The sequence below is a fragment of the Camarhynchus parvulus genome, chromosome 10, assembly GCF_901933205.1.
Source record: "Camarhynchus parvulus chromosome 10, STF_HiC, whole genome shotgun sequence".
In the NCBI taxonomy this organism is placed as follows: domain Eukaryota; kingdom Metazoa; phylum Chordata; class Aves; order Passeriformes; family Thraupidae; genus Camarhynchus; species Camarhynchus parvulus.
Genome location: NC_044580.1, coordinates 17733671 through 17753399, shown reverse-complemented (window position 1 = coordinate 17753399; position 19729 = coordinate 17733671). Strand labels below are relative to the sequence as shown.

At 40.0% G+C, this 19729-nt stretch overlaps 1 protein-coding gene across 3 annotated transcripts; it reads right to left on the bottom strand.

Annotated features, from left to right (window-relative positions):
• Positions 1-135: 135 nt before the first annotated feature.
• Positions 136-19578, bottom strand: CLPX (caseinolytic mitochondrial matrix peptidase chaperone subunit). Of its 3 annotated transcripts, none has more exons than XM_030955086.1 (14): positions 19423-19578; positions 15647-15807; positions 14211-14328; positions 9705-9859; positions 8751-8910; positions 7548-7589; positions 6893-7069; positions 5578-5742; positions 5191-5279; positions 4469-4633; positions 3551-3850; positions 3338-3430; positions 2949-3105; positions 136-1951 (listed from the first exon to the last, which is right to left on the bottom strand). In XM_030955086.1, the coding sequence occupies exons 1-13, from the start codon at positions 19490-19492 to the stop codon at positions 2995-2997; spliced, it is 1806 nt and encodes a 601-aa protein (XP_030810946.1). In that variant the 5' UTR covers positions 19493-19578; the 3' UTR covers positions 136-1951; positions 2949-2994. The 3 variants fall into 3 exon arrangements, with proteins under 3 accessions (XP_030810946.1, XP_030810943.1, XP_030810944.1); XM_030955083.1 differs by having other exon boundaries at positions 2999-3105; XM_030955084.1 differs by lacking the exon at positions 7548-7589 and having other exon boundaries at positions 2999-3105.
• Between the last annotated feature and the right edge of the window lie 151 nt (positions 19579-19729).

Sequence of the window (19729 nt, the reverse complement as noted above, 5' to 3'; positions counted from 1 at the left end):
CCGCGCCACAGCGCCCCCTGGCGGCCCGGAGGACCCGCCCCGCCCGCATCGCCCTCCACTTAAAAAATAAATTTCAAAAACTGCTCCTAAAACTTAAAATATGCGGGGATGGCGTCAGGGATGACAACTCTCCACTGCTTGAATATTCGCTTTTATTCAAACGCCAGAGGTGAAGTACAAACTGTAGTTACACGGCATTTTTATTTCCTTAAAAACAGTTCTTGGTTACAGAATTCCAAACAACTTTCAAAACTAAGTTGTTGAACAGTTTCACCTAAAATGTGGTGGTTTTTTCTATCTGTTTTAAAAAGGATTTGAATTAAAGGATTCAGAATTAAAAGCTGTTATGTTTTTTCACTCTACAAAAAGGAAAGTGAGGATGCAGTTACAGATAGTTCACCACAAATTCCCATTTTGAGGGGACCAAGCTTCTACAAATATCCTCAACTCCAAATGCAGCTTTTTCTGAACCATTAGTGGGTCATTTAACCTGAAAAGAATCTGTAATCCCACGGGAAGTATCTGTTGCACCTGGCTACAATTGCATGTCACACTGCTGCTAGGGAAGAACACAAATATTACATAGAATTTACATGACAAAAATTAATGACAAAAATAGGGTCAATAGATTCTCGGTATCCTTTCCTGTCCTAAAACAGCCACTAGACTAAAAAGAAGGATGAAAGTTTTATTTAAATAGTGTGAATTAAAGTTTTAGGGAAACTCAAGTCCACGTTTTCACCGAAGGACAAAACAAAGTTTTAAGTGACAATTTTAATTCCTGAAACAAATCAAAAACATACAGGTCCTTTAGTATTTTTACAAAGACTTTCCTAAAGGACTGAATTAATTTTGGTGGAGAACAGAAGAGGGAGGATTGCTTGCTGTGAGACTAAAATCAAAGACGAACCCACAAGATGCAATACTAGCATTTGAGAATATAACTTAAAAAGCACTGTCATGTGAACAATCACTACTGATTACAGCAAAAATATTATACATTTACTTCTTTCATCTCTTAACATTATAAGATAGGTTGGGCAAATACCTGGCACCAAAAAATTGATGCATGATAGTTCCAATACGTTAAACAAAATGTACTATATTAGAACATTAATATTTAAAAATTTATGGCGACTTCTCATCCAAATTTAGATGGTTTTACTGCTTCCTAGGAATCTTGTTTACCCCTCTGGAAAACCAGACTTCACCTTCTTTCACAGTATCCAAGGTGATTAAAGCTCCCAATGGAGACGTGAAGGGTATTACTGGATATTCAAATGACTGTAACAAACCAGTGTCACATTTTAGCAGAATCTCCCAGCAGTGTCACAAAGCGTGTCCCCTCTTCCAAAAGGGCTTCCCCCCCACCAATGTAACAAGCCACTCCAGTGCCCGCTGGGTTTCACACCCCTGCAGGACCCTAACACTGACCTGAACAGAACCCCCTGTGAGCCGTACCAGGAGCTAAGATAGTTTACTCACCCTCTACTAATTATTAATTTTGATTTCCCACTTGTAGAGTAACATTATTGTTAAATCTAACTATTGGCAGCACCTGCGCTGCTGGTTTAGTTTCTGGCAAGGGCAGTGCAGGTGCTGCTGCATTTGCTATACATTTTAATTGAACAAGTGTAATATACAATTCATAGTTGAACATTATGCCATCCCAGTCCACACTCTGTCCATCAAATCAAGGTGATGCTGCAGTAAAATACACGATCTGATTTAGCTAATGAAGTTCCTCATCAGGAATCGTGTCCGAGACAGATCTGGTGCCTTTGGGGCCAGGCTGGAGCCAGAGGCAATCGCAAGGAAAGAACCGAGTGAGCTTTTTGCAGGTCACAGTTCTGACAGTGTTTAATGGTTTGCAGCATCTGCCTGTCGAGGCCAGCCTTCCTCCTCCACTCCAGAGTCATACTCCTCTTCTGATGAGTCCTTGGTGGGAGCCCTAGGATTGGAAGGAATGATCAGATGCCTTAGACACAGAGGGAAAAAACAAGAGACACTTTCCATAGCTTCTGACAAACACGTCACATGCACAGAGTCCTGTGACAAAGCTCTGACCTTCTGATCTGGAAATGCTGCAGTGCACATTTGCATTGCCACCAGCACACAGGCTCATTAGCTGAATTCAATTAGCCTTCTGACTTTCAGTAAGTTGTTTGATTTAGTCAATAAATTTAGTATTTCTGGTGCTATATAAAATCACTTCAAGCAACCATCAGTGTAGTACTTTTCACTCCCTCCAACAACAAAAGGCTGAGCCAAGCTTCAGCACAGACAAGGTGCTGGAATGAGTAAATGTACCTTAGTGGAGAAAGCCACTCAAACAACATTGTCAGTGATAGAAACCAAGACACAGCTCCTAAATTTCAGACCTGAAATTCGGAAAATAATTTTTTAACCAGTTTTAATCTGACCCATTCTCTCTCAATTCCATCCTTCATTCATGGAAATTGTTGGATTTTTTTTTTAATGCAGATTTATCCAGTGTTTTCAATATTCCACGTCATTACCATACTCTTTACAACATTAAACTGATTATTTTAACAAGAGTTCAGCAAATCAATAGATGTGCCTTTGTGGCTCTCCACTGCTGCAAGAGTAATGTAGAAAATTGTTGTACCCTGGAGCTTGTATAAAAACCTCACATCTGTGGTAAAAAGTACGAAGAAAAACTGTTTCATTTCAGAAATTTCAGTACAGTCAAAACTGAATTTCAAATTTTTACTGTTATCTTAAAATTTACTTCAATTTCTACAGGTATACACACACAAAAGTAATTTCACATATGTTTATTTAAAAATTTCTGCTTAAAAACTAAAGCAATACAAATCCAAAGTCTCTAGGACAGAACAGGCACTAATTCAGCTGTGTACAATATACAAAGTATTGAATCTTTTTTAGGTTGTGTGCATGGATTTGTGCTTACTCTATCAGAATACCTGTCTAGTTGTATTACTGGTCTGTTCTGCTACTTCTGTTACCGTTTTACCTAATGTATCCTGGCTCTTTTTTGCCTTCTACAACATCTTTGTCAACTTCCACACATACGATGTCAGAATTGGGCACTTCAAACATGGGCTCCAGCAGCAGCTTTTCCTGCAAGAAAATAGAGGGGAAAATATTTCTGTACAAGAGGGCACACAGAAACAAGTGATTTTCAGAGAGTCTTCTTGGAAGAACTCTGAATACTCACAGCTTTAGAAAGATTTACTGCATCCATGTAAGGGCCAGAACTAAGTGTGGCTGTCACTGGAAATGGTCAAGATTAGGTCTATACACACAAATCCAGGAAGCTTCACTTGTTTTTTATAAGACTTAATTTACTCACCATTATAGATCGAAGACCTCTGGCACCAGTTTTTCTGTCCAGGGCCAGTCTGGCTATAGCCTTCAATGCATCTTCAGTTACATTTAATTCACACTACACAGAGAGAAATGGGAAACATTTCATTTACAACTCAGTGTGGTGAATATAAGCATGACTGAAAACACTGTATTTATAAAAATGAACACCAAAGAGTCATCAAATGAAAACTCAAACCTTATCCATGCTGAACAGTGCCTGGTACTGAGGAACCACAGCGTTCCGTGGCTCCGTAAGAATCCGCACCAGGGTTTTCTCATCCAGGCTGTGCAGGGGAACCACAACAGGCAAACGTCCCACAAATTCAGGAATCATGCCAAACTCGATGAGGTCCCTGGCTTCCACATGGCGCAGCAAGCGATCCTTCTCCTCAATATCCTCCTGTGGGTCAGACTCTCCACTGATATTGGCAAGATCAGCTGCTGCTGCAGCCCTTCTGCCTTTCCCCATGTTAGATGGTGTCCCAAATCCTAGGTACTGCAAAAACAAACATGTCCTGCTTAGACAGCTGTAATAACTGAGTGTTCTTACTCACTTTCCATGAGTATTAAAAAATCTGCAGTGACTGATTAGGTCATTACATACTAATTCAAGCTCAAGAAACTACTTGGAGTAATATTAGACCCCTTGCACACAATCAGTTTCTTAAAAGATTGAATTTCCTCAGTGAAGGATTAATACATCAGTACAAGAGCAAATTTTCTTAAAAGAAAGAAGGTTATCAACATGTTCTGGTCATTTTACAAATATCAGTGACACTTCATAAGTGAAGCAAATGCAGGCAAATTTGCTTACATGGGAAGCTACACGAATTAACATGAACAATAACTTGAATTTCAGTCACTCCTTTAGTGTTAGAGACAGGGAGCACATTTTGTCAGAATGCTGCAGCCAGAACCCCGGTCCCAGACATTAATCTACAAAACAGTGAACTGCAGGAACAGGTATTTTAAGATGATGATGGTTTTTAGCAACACTTGCTGAAATAAAGAAATTTAGTGTGTTTACAAATACAGCAAGACCTGTAAAAGTCAGTATTGCAAACAGTGATCAAGATGATGATTTTTCAGCCTGGATACAGCCTGATGCACTCACTTTTTCATTTTTCCTCCTGCTGATAATTCTGTCAAGACCATTAAAAGCACCAGAAGCTACAAACAGAATGTTTGTTGTGTCAACCTGCACCGTTTCTCCACGTAGCTTCCGAGAATTCTTTTCTGGAACGTTTACTATTGTGCCTTCAAGTAATTTTAACAAGCCCTAAGAAGGAAAGAAGAAACAAGCAATAAAAAATTTCCATTCTGTAGCATCATGTAAAGAGGCACTCCATGATATGTTCACTTTAACAAATATACTCATATTTCCTGCTCCCTTTTGCCTTTATAGTAACAGTAAGTGTCCAAAAATGTCAGTTTTCCCTATGAGACGATCCCACTCAAGGACAAAACCATTCCTTTAATGTGGGTCCCATGCACGTTATGCATATAACGATTAGATGCTTTAAGAGTTTTGTTTAAATGGGAAATGTTACTTGTCCTTGTCTGGAACTGGCTATCTGAATAGCTAAGTGAATATTATGAACTGTCTGTCTGAATGCTGCAAAGACATTTTTGAACTAAAATGCTTCCATGAGGATGCCTCAAATTGTTTTTGAGATTATGTTTTTTAATGAAGTCAAGAGGAAAGATGTGTCTTTTGAAGGTGAATAATTAAGGAACTGAAGAACTATGACTCCATACATTCCCAAGCTGTTTGACATGACAGGATCCTATGTCCTGTTCACTCAGGAAGTAAAACCACTCCATGGAAATATTTACCTGTTGAACACCTTCTCCCCCAACGTCCCGTAACTGATGGATACCAGGAACACTGCCAATCTTATCTACTTCATCCAGAAAAACAATTCCTGCAGTTACAGAAAATGGGATTAAAGACAATCCTACTTTTAAAGAGAAGCAAGAGTTTACAGAGAATAATAAAATTTGAGAGAGCAGCAGTCTGTTCTACTTCCTGACTGCAAAAAACTGTAATTTTGTCCAGTTGTGGACAAAAAAAAATACACGTTGAGCTCTTAGGTTTATTCCATCTGATTTAAACTCTGGGTACATGCAGCAGGACATGAATTTCAGGAATACTGCTGGTCTCAAAATCTTACAGCACTTCAACAAAACGAACAGTCTCTGTAGCACACATGAGAAGTTTACCTTGCTGTGCTTTTTCTATGTTGTAGTTGGCATCTTGCAGGAGTTTAGCAATGACAGATTCAATGTCTTCCCCAACATAGCCAGCTTGAGTCAGGGTGGTGCAATCACAGATAGCAAAAGGGACATCTAGGCATTTAGCCAGAGTCTGAGCCAGCAGGGTTTTACCTGGTAAAATAAAAGCTGCATGTTAGAACTGACACACATTTCTCTTTGAGCACACAAATCCAAGTACTTGGACAGGGACTTCTAACAAGGGTGTGTAGTGACAGGACAAAGGAGAATGGCTTTAAACTGAAAGAGGGTGGGTTTAGATGAGATATTGGGAAGAAATCCTTGGCTGTGAGGGTGGGCAGGCCTTGGCACAGGGTGCCCAGAGAAGCTGTGGCTGCCCCTGGATCTCTGCAAGTGTCCAAGGCCAGGTTGCACAGGGTTTGGAGCAACCTTGGATAGTGGAAGGTGGCCCTGCACATGGCAGGGATGGAACAAGGGGAGCTTTTAGGTACCCTCCAGCCAAAACCATTCAAGGATTTACCACAGGATCATCATTACTCTTATTAAACATTCTGAGTCATACCAGCATCTTAATATAAGAATATTTTCCAAGGGAGATAGCTTTCATAAGCAGTGGTTTTTACATTGGCAGGCTGTATTTCTGGTTTTAGTTTAATAATACACATTTAAGGCAGCTTGAAATGCATACAGTATCACAAAATGTCACACAATATAAAAACCATAATACATGTACTTGCAGAGTTTAAAGATTAAATAAATCAGTAGTCCTTTGCAGACACTCAGGGTGCAGTGCAAAGTCCAATTGCTCCTGCTTTGAAGTTGGGAAGAAACAGAATTAAAATATTGTTTAGTGAATGTTCTCCCAAAAAGTCTGCAAAATGCCATCACTTCAGCACAAACACTCCCAAGTCTTATGAACATACAAAATAATCTCTCTTTCCAACCCCCTGCAACTAATCTGTCCCAGAGGTGAAACAGCACTAACTGCAGCATCTCAGCTTGCCAGCTAAAGCAGTGAAACTATGACTGCCACTTTTTAGTCAATGTGGCATCTTTTATTCAGTCAGTAAATAAAGGCATTAAAAAAAAAAAAAAAAAAAAAACCACACAACTACAGCTCATTCCTTTTTAAGGCCACTAGCTCATCATGTTAACATGGCATGAAAACACTGGAATCCAAATTCGAAATTCACAGTTTAGTTTTTTATAAACCAAATCTGAATAATCAAAGAAGAGGAAAATCACCCATTAACAACAAATTCCATGAAAAATAAGACATCTGTAGAAACATGCAGCTGTATACCTGATCCAGTTGGTCCAAGCAGCAAAATATTACTTTTTTCAAGTTTAATGTCATCATTGGCTGAATCTAGTACTTCTCCTCCCCGTTTTTCCTGAGGTATCTGCTGGTTCATCTGTTGCTGCATTGATGCTCCCAAAGCATTACCATGAGGACTGATTCCAGCAATCTGCAGGAGTTCTGAAGAGAACAATAACAGCACTGTTTGAGCACCAATAAGGTCTGTCACTACTTTAAACACACAATAACAGCAAGGTTCTTCTGCAAACCTAGAATTCTCTGTGTACAGAAGCTTACAGAGAGGAAAGCAACAGAAATAAAGCACAATTATTGCACAAACAGGAGTTCCAACCACACTTTTGCAGAGGCATATAGGAAAAGAATATCCAAAGCACAGTGGATTACCTAAAAGCATTCCTCTACATTAAAAAGCAAGAGAAATTTTCAGTCCTTACAAATTTACTCACTTTTACTATAATTTCTTATATATTTTTTTAACATACGAGAAGAAATAAACCCAAGCTGTTGATTTCCATGACAAAAAAAGTACAAGCACTGGACTTCACCCAACGTTTCAAACTAGCAGTCACTAAAGACTCTTCTCCATGTCATAAAAGTAGGTATTGCAGAGGAGGACATGAGGAGAGGGTTCACTTACTTGTAAATCTGTACTCATCCTCCCGTCTTCTGATTTCTAATTCTAAGAGAGAGGATGAAAACAGTCATAAAAAAGTAAGTCTATAAAAGCTTATAAATTCTCCACCTCTTGCCCTCTTCTGAATACATCTCATCACTGTCTATGAATGTATTTCTGACAGGAAATCCCCACAAGAGCTATTTTTTGTTGCTGTCAAAATTAACCCAAAACCCAAACTCCATGTTTTTGAAATGCCAGCAAGCTATCTACTTCTAAAAACAACAACAATCTATTACCTCTAATTAGATTTTCACTTTACAGCCAATTATAGAAGGGAAAAAACAGAATAACAATTTTGGTTTGAAGAGGCTTCCTTGAACTCTCCCTGAGAGTTACAATGTTCTGTGTTATAAGGCAGAACTCTGAAATATGTAAACATTCAGTGTCAGTCTCTGTGGGTATGGACCATGTTATCTCCCTGTGGAGGGTCAGGAAATTCCTAGTGCCAGGTACACAACTGCTCTTACCATTACCAGAACAGTGGTACCAATGTTCCCTCCTCATTTAAAAGACTTGTCTTAATTCAAAAAATGAAGATTTCTGTGGTAACTTTTGCAAGACAGAACAAAACACCTTTTAAAAAAACTACCCAAAGTACACTTTGAGTCAGAGATGGCAACTTAATCCTACTTCTAAAAATAAATTAGATCAACATAGCTACACACTTACTCAGCAGCAAAAGTACTGCCAAGAGTAACTCCATCTACACCTGCTAGATATGGAACAATACTGTGGTGACCAGCAGATGCTGCCAGCAGGAGCAAGGGAAGTTAGATTTCTAAGTACTCATCAATTTACCTATGCAAAATATCACCTTCCTGATCTGCATTGTTGCTGCAGATTCAGCAGCAGATTTACTGTTAAGTAGTAAATGAGATTAGAAAGAAAAAATTAGGAGACTCGCTTTAGAAAGTTAAAGGAGAATACCCCATAATATGTATCAGCAAAAAGGGCTAAGCATTTCATATGGAAAGCACCATAAACCTTCTGATTACCCTTTAAATAAATCACTGAAGTTCACAGTGAAAATTATATTTAGTAGAAGTTCTTATAATTTCAGTTATACAACATCCAGTGTCAGGTAAATCCTTTCTTAGATTTCTCAAGTTAGGGTCCTGAAACGGTAATTTTTTTGACCAGAAAAATGCCAAATATCATACAAACCTCTTGGTGTTAAAGAAGTCTGTTTCTCAACTTCTGCTTGCTGTCTCAGGTTAGATGGGATATTATTGTAGATTCTCTTGTAATGATTATACACAGCAACTGAAAGCACCTTCTTGGCAAAACACTGACCAACAACGTATTTGTCGAGGTAGTTGTAAATCTGAAAAACAGATTAACCTTAGTAACACTTCTAAATCATCTTGCAGCAGAAAAGGAAAAATAGTAAATTGTGCCAAAGATAGACTTTGGTCTGAATTGTTACAGGCTTGAGAAATAGAAACTAACATCTAAAATACAAATAATGTCTTATTCCTGTTGATAAGTTTACTTAAAAAACATGATGCTTACACATTCATATTGTGTTAATACATAAGCCTATTGCCATTTTCACCCAAATTTTTAAGAGGAACATAAATTTTAATACTTATTTTCTTAAAAGAGGCCTATCACAGAACTGTGTGGAGTAACCATTACAGTCCACCATGAACTGAGAAACATAAAAGGCTTCCTCACTAATCTCCAGAGGAGACTCTGACTTCAGAAGGACCATGGCCACAAATTAATCTGCTACAGCTCTCACCCAAACCGACACCAAATAAAAGGCTCTGCAGCTACAGAAAGAAGCTGCTAAAATAAAGATACAGAATGCAAGGCCACAGTGAGAAAGAAAAGTTACTATGGTTGGTGAAGGCTGAGGTCAGCCTCAAGGACACAGGAGAAAATGAAATCACAAGACAAAGAGGAAAACAAGCTCCAATACCTTTATTGGATCTACTTGTTCCCTTTATCAGTGCCCTGCTGGGTCACACAGCTCACAAAGGTTTAATCTTGAGCTAATCATCTTTATTGTTTGTTGCTCTGTCCCAGCAGCCCATTACACACCTGATGCAGATTAAGGGAAGCATTTCTCCATGCTGCAACAGGAGGGGGCTCTGGGTGGAATTAAGAACATACCTTTTTCGGTGGAGGTGGTGGCTTCTGCTGGAATGCCAATTTCACAGCTTCTGCTGCTGACTCAGGCTCTTTAATGATGCTCTTTTTTGTGTCTGCCTCTGACAGGACAACAAAAAAGTGGTGACACTTTTCACACTTCACAAAACGGGTGGAAGCTGCAGAAAAAGTCAAACAAAGCAGTGAGAGGAATTGCTTCTGTCCCAGTTCATCACACAGGACAAGCACCTGTAAGACAGCACAGCCTCCCTGTGTTTACAAAACACTTCTCCCTTGCTCACCTTAGAACATTTAAAAGCTACTATTGGCCTAAGAAATTTGACACAGAGAGAACACAATTTGCCCCCAAAAAATCAGAATGCTGGGCAGCAACCAGACAATGGACTAAACACAAAACTCCTTTTGATACTGCTCCAGTAGCATCACATTCACTTCTGAGAGAGACAAAATTAATGAAGGCTTTAGCTGTGCAGGAAATGTTCCTAACTCTCAAACTGACAGCAAAATAAAATATTGTGGTTAGGCACAGATTAAAGTGCAGGGAAGCAGTGTAGAATATCAAAGACAGCATTACAGGAGGGCTCTGGCAGCTGCTGCTCTGTGCATCCCTCTGGCTTTGGAACACTGTGGGTCAGGCCCGAGTCACCAAGCCCAGGACATGGAGCACAGGGGGTCACCCAAAGGGCTCATCCCAACAAGAGGCGGCTGTGGCATGCAACAAACCATCAAGGACTTTGATGTTTTGCAAGATCTTCTGCTTATTTATTTTTACTGTCAAGACTAGGACAAATTTCTTTCAAATTCCAAAAGCTAAACCCTCCTACTGCTGACTTTGTGAACTATGTCTTAAGAAATCTGCAAAGGTTGGTTTCATAAGACTGAAAATGAGAACCTGCGTTGCTCTTCTTTTCCTCTGGCAAGGCAAAATTGAAATAATAAAAACAGACAGTAGAGAAGAATAATAAAAGTAATTCAGAATAGATCCTTTCTAGCCATATTACTATGCTACTAAATGCAAATCACAAGCAGTAGGATAGATTTAAAGAAAATATACTAGTAAGTGTATTTCATTAAAAGTAAAGTAATTGTAGAAAAACAACCCCGTGAAAACTTCCATGTCAGAACATCTGAAATCATAAAAAGTTTTTAGAAAATGGCTTGAACACTGTAGCACCAGTTGACTGTAACAACACCCTCTAGCAATAAACAAGCTGCTTATTTGTAACTTCTTGTTTCCCATAGGACTGGCATCAGCAAAACAGGAGTGGGTGGGGTTTTTCTTACCATTAATCCCACCTTAGACCTGGATAAGCAAGACCAACAGATTACTTTAAGAATGTAGCAACTAATACTGTGACCAACACAGCTTTATTAACTGTACTTCAAAGAAATTCTGGGTAACAGCCTGGAAGTTCTCCTGGCAACCTTCCAAATTACTGTCATCTGCCTCATGGGAATGTGATGGAAATCCACTTGCACAAACCCATTCCTCTTATGTAACTATTATTTAGCAACAATATTGTTGGGAAAAAAACAACCCAACCTCTCTCCCAGGGCTCACTCAAAACACCTCTGATATTTGTGATGACCACAGTGCCATGAGGCTGTTCTCCTTTCTTATGCAAAGCTTATTTAGGATAGAATAGCCATGAGAATGGTTGGTCCCTTTACAGATCCACAGGAATGATTTAAAAACCCAGAAAATACGGAGTTGGCTGTAAGAGTACTATGGGGCATCTTTAAAATTTCATACAAAAAAAAAAAAAAAAAAAAAAGTACACAATGAGTTGCAGGCAACTTTGCTAATCCTAAATACTGGCATGTTTTCATATGTGATTTTAGCAAGCACATAAAAGCACAACAAAGAACATCCATGTCAAATTATCTCCTTGTCATTAAGACATCTGCAAATATTTACAGTGTGCCAAAATGCAAGTCAAGTGTTGTTTTTAATCAGACAACATTGCCACAGAGGCTGCATTAGCAAAGGCACTTAGAAAGTCAGTGTGAGCTGACCTTGCCAAAAAGAACTGGCAGGTTTTTACAAAACATACAGGAAACAGAAACAATCAGAGGGTTAAAATTGAAAAGAGTTGCAGGGTTGAGATAATGGGCTGCTATCAAATTGCTTTAAGGTAAAAAATAAACCCCAAACCAGGAAAAAGAAAGCAGGGAAGCTTCTGAGAATGCACAATAGCAGGGAAGTGCTGCTTTGGAGGGTGGAGGAACCTGATGGCATCAGGTGGAGACAGTAAAAGCAGCATCCAGATAAGGCTTCTTATGTCAATCAGCTTTACAGCTATTGGATTTCACTCCACATCTGAGGATCAAGTCTTATTTCACTGATCACAAACTCTCCTTACAGACTTTCACAACCCAAAACAATAATACAGGAACTGCTGAGAAAGGAGGGCAAAGCAAAATGACTTTTTGTTTGCCTCATATTTTCCCTTCATTGTTAATTACTGGAAAACCATTGCCAAGCAAATCTTTCTGCAAGATTTGTAGATACAAAGAGAAGCTCTATTAAAAACAAACTCCACTGGAAAACCAGCCAGTCACACTGCCACTCACTGGCAATTAATTTTCTAGTGAACATGCCTATTATTCAGTATTTTGCTTCCCTACTTCTCTCAAAACGACTGAAAATCTAATATTTAAACTGAAACAAATGCTAATTGCATGTTTTCCTTTGGTTTTAGATATTTATTTAAGGCTCTGCAGGTTGTTAATTCTAACCAGAACTGTGCAAATTCATTATTTTTCCTGACTAAGCAACAACAAAAAAATCCGTTTACAGTAGGCTTAATACATCTTGCAACCCATTCATTTTGGGCAGAATTGGACAGATTTTTCTTAGTTTTTGTTTTCTTTTTTCAAATAAATTTTAAGATAATTAGAACCTCTGTTTTCCAGCTGCCTTACTGAGTGTGGTTGGGAAGCAGTTTGCTCAAATTAACAGACGAAACCAAAATAACACAGGTCCAGAAAAAACTCCACCAGGACTCACAGGAACTTTGGAAAAAAGTGGGTTTCCAGTCCCCAGCTGTTTACAGAACCTGTGTTATTCTGATGCTGCAGCTCAAGTGGGTTCACTACTTGGGAATTTTAAATTGCATCTATCAAGGTATGTTCTCCCATAGTGTTGGTATGAATAAATAATAAATCCTGTTCCCAAGGAAGTTTCCAGGCATGCTTAAGTGTTCCCAGCAAAACTGACAAAGCACTAAATCACATCTCTGCTTTCCAGGGATCGTTCTGGGACAATGCTTGAATGGTATTTCCAGACAAAAGCACAAACTGCAGCACCAAGGGAAACACACAGTGAAGTGAGAGAGTTTCAAAAACATCTCTGCCTGCTCAAGAATCATAAGAAGGTAAATGAGATTAAAAATCATTCTAGTTTCCAACCACACCTAGTCCAGGGAGAGACTACACTGAACACAGACAGGATCAGGTTTCCAATTCCATGAACTAGTGCCAGGTTTTGCAGAATACCTTGTTGCCTATAGTTTCAAACAAACTGGAAAAACAACCTTATTTCTGGGGAGGATAAGGACTGAGGACTGATCCTTTCTCTAAAGAAATATATCTTTATTATTATAGAACTGCCTTGTGATTTATTGTGACATTTGATCATTTTAAATACTATTTTATATGAGTAGCAGCAGATCACAGCACATCCACTCCTTATTTCTGCCAGCTGTTCTATTAACAACTGCTGAACACTTTTATGCTGACCTTGTCTTAAGCCTCTTAGTGCACAAGTCTGGTTATGACTTGATACTTCCTCCTTGAGCCCCACTACCTAACAGTGGGAATTTGCTTTCTGACAAAAGTTCTTGTTTTCTAAGCTGGTCTCATTAGTGCTGAAATAAGGTATGAAATATCTTCAAGACTGATAGAACCTAAAGAAGAAATGGCATTAATTTGGATTATACTTAAAAAAAAATAAAATAGGAGCAATTGCTGCTGGAGAACAGGGATTTTGGATTTTCTAGTTGGACTTTCCAGCCTGCTATTTGGAATGTATTACAGCTCTGACTTTGCCATGGAAGACTGTTCCAGTGAGCCATCTGTCAGATACTAATTCCTCTGCTGGATAAGCACTTTGGGTATAGTACATGCAGGATTAAAGTTATATTATTTAGAAAAGAAAGGACAGACATTACAAATGCACACATATAAAGTATATACTTATATAATAGAGATATGAAAGTATCTGTAGTTCAAATGGTATTAAGTATAAAATGCCATCAACTATTATAAAAATGCATATTCCCAATGTAACGTGAATTCCACGACCACATCCCCACACATCATGGGAATTACATAAATGTACCCACAGAGACAATAAATGCTGGTCACACCAACGAGGCCAAACTAAGCAAAACAAAATTTGTGACACCATGTAATTAGGCAGGCTACCACTTAGCTGTCAGGACTGTGTTAAATCACAGTGTCACACCTGTGCCTATGTAAAACAAGGAAGATTTAAGGAAAACTTACACACAAAGGTCTCCACGTGTGTGCACAAGTCCCCACACTTTGGGCAGCGCAGTTGGTTCCCTCCTTTCCCAGAGCTTCCAGAGCTTGACTTTTTACCACCACCCTCACCAACAGATTTCTAAAAGAGATTTCCACACAATTAGCCCCCAACAATGGAGCTGGTACAGTAAGCATTTAGCAGTGTGCTTCTGGAATCAAATAATCTGAATTTTGCAATAGCTGAATGAAAAAGTAGCTATTGTTAAGATTTTTTTAAAGGCTTTGGAAACGTAGAAGAATGTGACATAAACACTTGGAAGTGTTTTACATTTACAAATTATTTACAAATACATCTGCATTTCCCAGGTCTGCCAGTCCTGGATGCCCATGGAAGAGGTATCCCACACCTGCATTAAAGCTGCTTGTCTGGCACTAGAACAATAACAAGCTCTGTCAACAATGTTTTAATAGTGCATTTTAATGTTTTAATGCCAGACAAGAAAACAAATCATATTTAGAGAGTATTTTACTATCTCAACTGTGTGGATTCTAAGGGTTTCTGAAGCCACAGCTCCTCTCCCTTCCTTGGCAGGTGTAGTAATCTGTGCTAAAACATGCATTTCAAAGTGCTTGGAAATACTCTGATTAATACAAGTTATTATATTTTAGGAGACAGAAAAATCTCTCTTCCCATTTCTAAGGCAGTTCTTCATTTTTTAAATCTGTCTTGCCTAGTGATTTCTCCTTACAACCATTTTCAAGGAAAAAAGTATTAATTTCTTTTATCTTCTTTATTTATTTTTAAAAAGTTTAATTGCACCTTCAGAACAGACATGTGTCATCTGCACAGTTCCTCAGGTTCACAACACACCATACTAAGGCAGAGTAATTGCCTGTGAACTCTCAAAATGGTATTTGCTGACTAAAGAGCAGTTTAATTCTCAGGTAATCATTTATCTGAAGAAGCTGTTTATTAACTATAATTACAGAGAATGACTAGGATAAAAATAGACTACAACTGACTAACAAGAGGTGAGCTCATGTCCTCACTGACTTGTCTTACTTAAGACAAACCAGTTCTAAACCCAGAAACATTTAAAATGAAATTTTAAAAAGTCTACTTGGGAGCACCAGGCTTTTGAAGGAGAATAACTCTGATTACTACTCTTTCCTGAAATCCTGTTCTTGATTTATGACATCCAATAAAGTTTTCAAGTTTACACTCGGCAAAGAGATTTATAAAACTGGGAAAAGCACTGCAGGATGTTGACAAGGTTTATCTTCTAACAAATTCACAACACAATTTATTTTTCTTCACTGCCAGTTGCAGCAATTTCAGGGGTTAGAAATGTCAGGGGTTGGCCAAAATTTCGAGATTAATTTTAAGTAAAAAAAAATTTTAAAATGTAAGGAACATTTTACATAAATTATTGAAACCCCCAGTTTGTGGAAATTACCTTGCTTCCATCTCCAGAACCATCCTTGCTTGCACCATCCTTTGAAGCAAAATATGCTGGTGTTTCTGAAAAGTTTCTAAGAGGAATTCGTTTTAGAGAACAAGTTTCAAAAGTCCCAAGTTTTCCTAAAACAGGGATGCGTGTACGACCACAAGAAATACCTAAAAAAACAAAAAAGGGAAAAAAAAAGAAAAGTTAAATACTAAAATACTCCTGTTTTAATTCCATTGCCATCAAATCTCAGAACTTATTTACTTTAAGTAGAGCTAAAAGGTTTTGGCAACAGAACTCAGCTCTGAACAGATTTTAATTATCCAAAATAAATAATCTTTGCCACCCTAACGTTCACCTTGTTGAAAGCTCCCTTGGTTGTCCAAAAAGACCCCAGAATAATTTCAGGTCCTCTAACATCAGACAATGGAGAGTCCTGTTGTGGCATGAAATAGGGAACATCCTGAGGATCAGTTATGAAACTGATCCTCAGAATGATAAACACAATCAACTCAGAGCTTTTATTGTGAAATAATTCAACCCCCTGAGAGAAACCTTTGAAGAGTCTCTTTATTATGCAAAAATCAGGTGTTTCAGACTCAAAGACTGCACGGCTGGATGTGGGAACTCCACTAAAAATTAGTTTCCAGGAATGTGAGGCACCTCTTGGCAACAGGAATTGTGCTGAGGAAAACTGAGCTGTGTCCTATTTGGCACCCACCGACGGCCGGCACCGGCAAACTCAGCGTAATCTTAACTTTGCTGAAATCCCTCGCTGCCAACATGAAAAAACCCTCCCTGAGAAACCAAACAGCCTTTTCCTCCTCTTGCAACACGGGCAGGATTGCATTTCATGGCAGGGGATGACGTGAGCTAACATATGTTGTGCTTGTGATTTCAACATCAACAACAGCCTGGAATCCACATCTCATTTCAAGTGGCAAATTTCTCACTCGGCTCGTTGGTTTTGATAAGGACTCTGAGCTTTACTGACAGCAGAGCTATACAGCAACAATGGCAACTACAGACCTGCTGACAACACAGAGCTTTATTGTTATAGGGATGAGAGAATCCTATGGAAAATCCAGAAACTCTTAAAAAAAATAAGAAAAAGTAAGAATAGCAAGAGAAGCACAGGTCATTTGCTCTGAAAGAGGAAACAACAGCAACCAAGAGATGGGAGCTGAGCTGAAAGAGGATAGTCTGAAAATTCACCTTGTTACTATAATAAGAAGGGAGAAAAATAAAGAAGAGGAACCTACATTTACCAGGAAAACTCTTACAGGCTCTGCAAAGTCACAATGAAGATGACAGTAACAAATGAGATTTGAAGCTGGTTTATTAACTTACATGCTGCTTAAGAGTCCCTAACCTGAAGATGACTTGTACTATTTTTAACGTGACTAAAAATTAATCTTTTCAAAATCTCTTAGCAGCATAGCTTCTGTCTGTAAACATGAGGGAGGAATAACAATCAATGAGCTTCCCCATTTTAAATCCCTCTGCTGAGTGCAACTGCAACACATTTCAGATTACACAGGGTAAGCTACAAAAACATCACAGAAAAGTTGAAAACACTGGCTGGCTCTCAGAAGCCGTTGTGCCTTTTAGTGAATGTGCAGAGAACTCTGAGAACCCCGTGTGCCAAGTGCACTTGTCAGTCAGGAACAAGCTGTGGAGAGTGTTTACAATGCAATAGCTGCGCTGAGCAGCTCCCTGTCTCAGAGCCCCATTCCTCAGAGATGGTTCCTTTACTGAGATTTGGTTTAGAAACTGAGAAAAGACCCCTTAAAAATCGAACAATGACCACCTCTCCTCCCTTGAGCAAAACCTGGACTCACACAAGCGACACGGGGGGATTTGGCCTGTGGAGAAAGGCTGAAGCACTCCACAAAAGCTGAAACATTTCAGTCCTCATTTTAATGCAGAGTGCTCTTGTGAGACAGAAAATGCACTGAGAACTGTATGGGATGAACTATGAAACCTTACACAGCACTCAGTACTGAGCTGTGAAAACTAAACCAGGGGGAAAAAAATCATATTACTGCTACATCAGCTTGTGGCTAACGGTGAAAAGCCACACATGCTTATCATGAGGTCTGAGTGGTGTTTTTGGACAAAATATCATCGTATAACTACACAATGAAGCAATAAGAAAGTTATCACCACGACTTCCTTGGGTCAATAAACCCAGAGGGAGATTTCCAGGGGAAATCAACATTCCAGCTCAATGCCTGGCAGCTGGCACTGAGGGATCCAGACTCTGATAAATGTTCCAAAACGTAACAGCTGGCAGGGTGTGCTCACACACACACACCTGGCAGGGTGTGCTCACACACACACACCTGGCAGGGTGTGCTCACACACACACACCTGGCAGGGTGTGCTCAGGTGATATTTTTTGGAGCACTGACTTCAAAGGAGGCATCCCTAGCTGCTGGCAGCCATAGAACCGATCCAGGCTGCTCGGATTTGAGTTAAGAAACGATAGGAAGCTCCTTAACACCTTCTTAACCTTTAATTGATACTTGACAGAATAAATACTGACTTTTGGGGCAAGCCTGGGGGATCTTGGGGGCATCTGCTGCTCAGGAAAGTGAAACTGTGACAAACTGTAGCTGTCCCACATAACACTCCACTGATTACATTGATCTGTGCACTCTGAACTCTCTCAAGTTGGCACCAACGAGCAACAGCAAACAAAGCACCTAGCAGATGACACAATTTAATATAAAAGACACACAAAAGTAAGGTACATTTATTTTTAAACAACCTTCATTGAAAGCTGATGGATAAATAATTGTATTGCTCTATCTGCATTTTATTCTCATTTGCTCTTTTACATAATCCTTTTGAATCTTAGTTCTGACCAAAAACCCCAAAAAATTTTTAAAAGATAATTTTGTAATGAATTCCAAACACCACTTGCTTTAAATGTTTCAGAGGGGTTGCATAAGGCCAGATAGGCTGGATTTGAAAGCACAGGTCAGAACCTTTCAGCACAGCTGATATTTGAGATAGAAACGTAAAGGCACCTACAAAGAGTTAACTCACCTCTTAAGGGCAGTAAATGATCTCTGACTCATCAGGCTATTGCTGAGGGTAGAGTAATTGAAAATATTGTTGCAAATGTGGCAACAGAGGGATTTTTTAGTACAATTTGGGAGTGCTCTACCTTTCACCCAAAGCAGCACACGGTTTGTCTGCTCTCAGCACCCCCAAGAAAATCATAAAAAGGGTAAACGAGGAAAAACAGTAAAAAAGTAACAACCTCCCACAGCCCTTAACTTCCAGTGAGCAGCTGGCACAGTCTCGTCTTTCTACCAAGTTGGAAATAATTAATTTTGCTAACTAAGCCCATCTTTATGAGAAATATTTCAAGTTTAGGCTACCACAAAAGTAGGCTTTTAATTGGTTAAGGCAATTAAGCCATTTTTAAGCCAATTAAACACATTTACTGGCACTGCAGAGTAGTACGCACTGGCCGGCAGCTGCTGAGCATCACCTCTGCTGAAATAAACTCTATTCTCGCATTACATTTCCCCACAGCGAGGGCAAATTCCCCGAAACTTCCCAGCCCGTAACGCTGCCCTCACCGCGACCCGCACCGCGCGGGTGCCACCAGCAAACGGCTCAAAGGAGGGAAAAGGGAAAGGCCGCCGCGCCCCGCCGCTGTCACAGCGCGATAAGGGCAGCGCCGGGGCCGGGGCTCCCCTCAGGCCCGCGGCCGAAGGGCCGACCCCGCCGGGCCCGGGGAGGGAAGGCCGGGGCCGGAGCGCGGTTACCTCTGCGGGCGGAGGGCAGCGTGGAGCCGAAGAGGCGGGCGGCGGCGGCGCAGCTGTGGCAGGCGGACATGGTGCAGCGGCCGCGGGCCCGGCCCGCTCCCCCCGCCGCCGACAAGGCCTCGCTGGCGACGGTCCGGCCCCGCCCGCCCCGGTAACGCCCCCGTGACGGCGCCGTGCGTCACCGCGGGACTGCAGAATCCGGCAGGCGTCGCGCCGTAGCGCGCCCCACATGAACGCATTTGCCACGCGAGGCGTCATGGGAAGTGTAGTCCCAGCGGTGAATGGGTGCGTGGGCGATGCGTGGCAT

Coding starts and splice junctions, on each gene's coding strand:
- CLPX (XM_030955083.1), bottom strand. CDS start 19,492: ATGTCCGCCTGCCACAGCTGCGCCGCCGCCGCCCGCCTCTTCGGCTCC. Junction 8,911..9,704: donor CACCACCTCCACCGAAAAAG/GTATGTTCTTAA, acceptor TCTGTTTTTCAG/ATTTACAACTACCTCGACAA. Junction 5,743..6,892: donor GCTTGGACCAACTGGATCAG/GTATACAGCTGC, acceptor TTATTTTACCAG/GTAAAACCCTGCTGGCTCAG.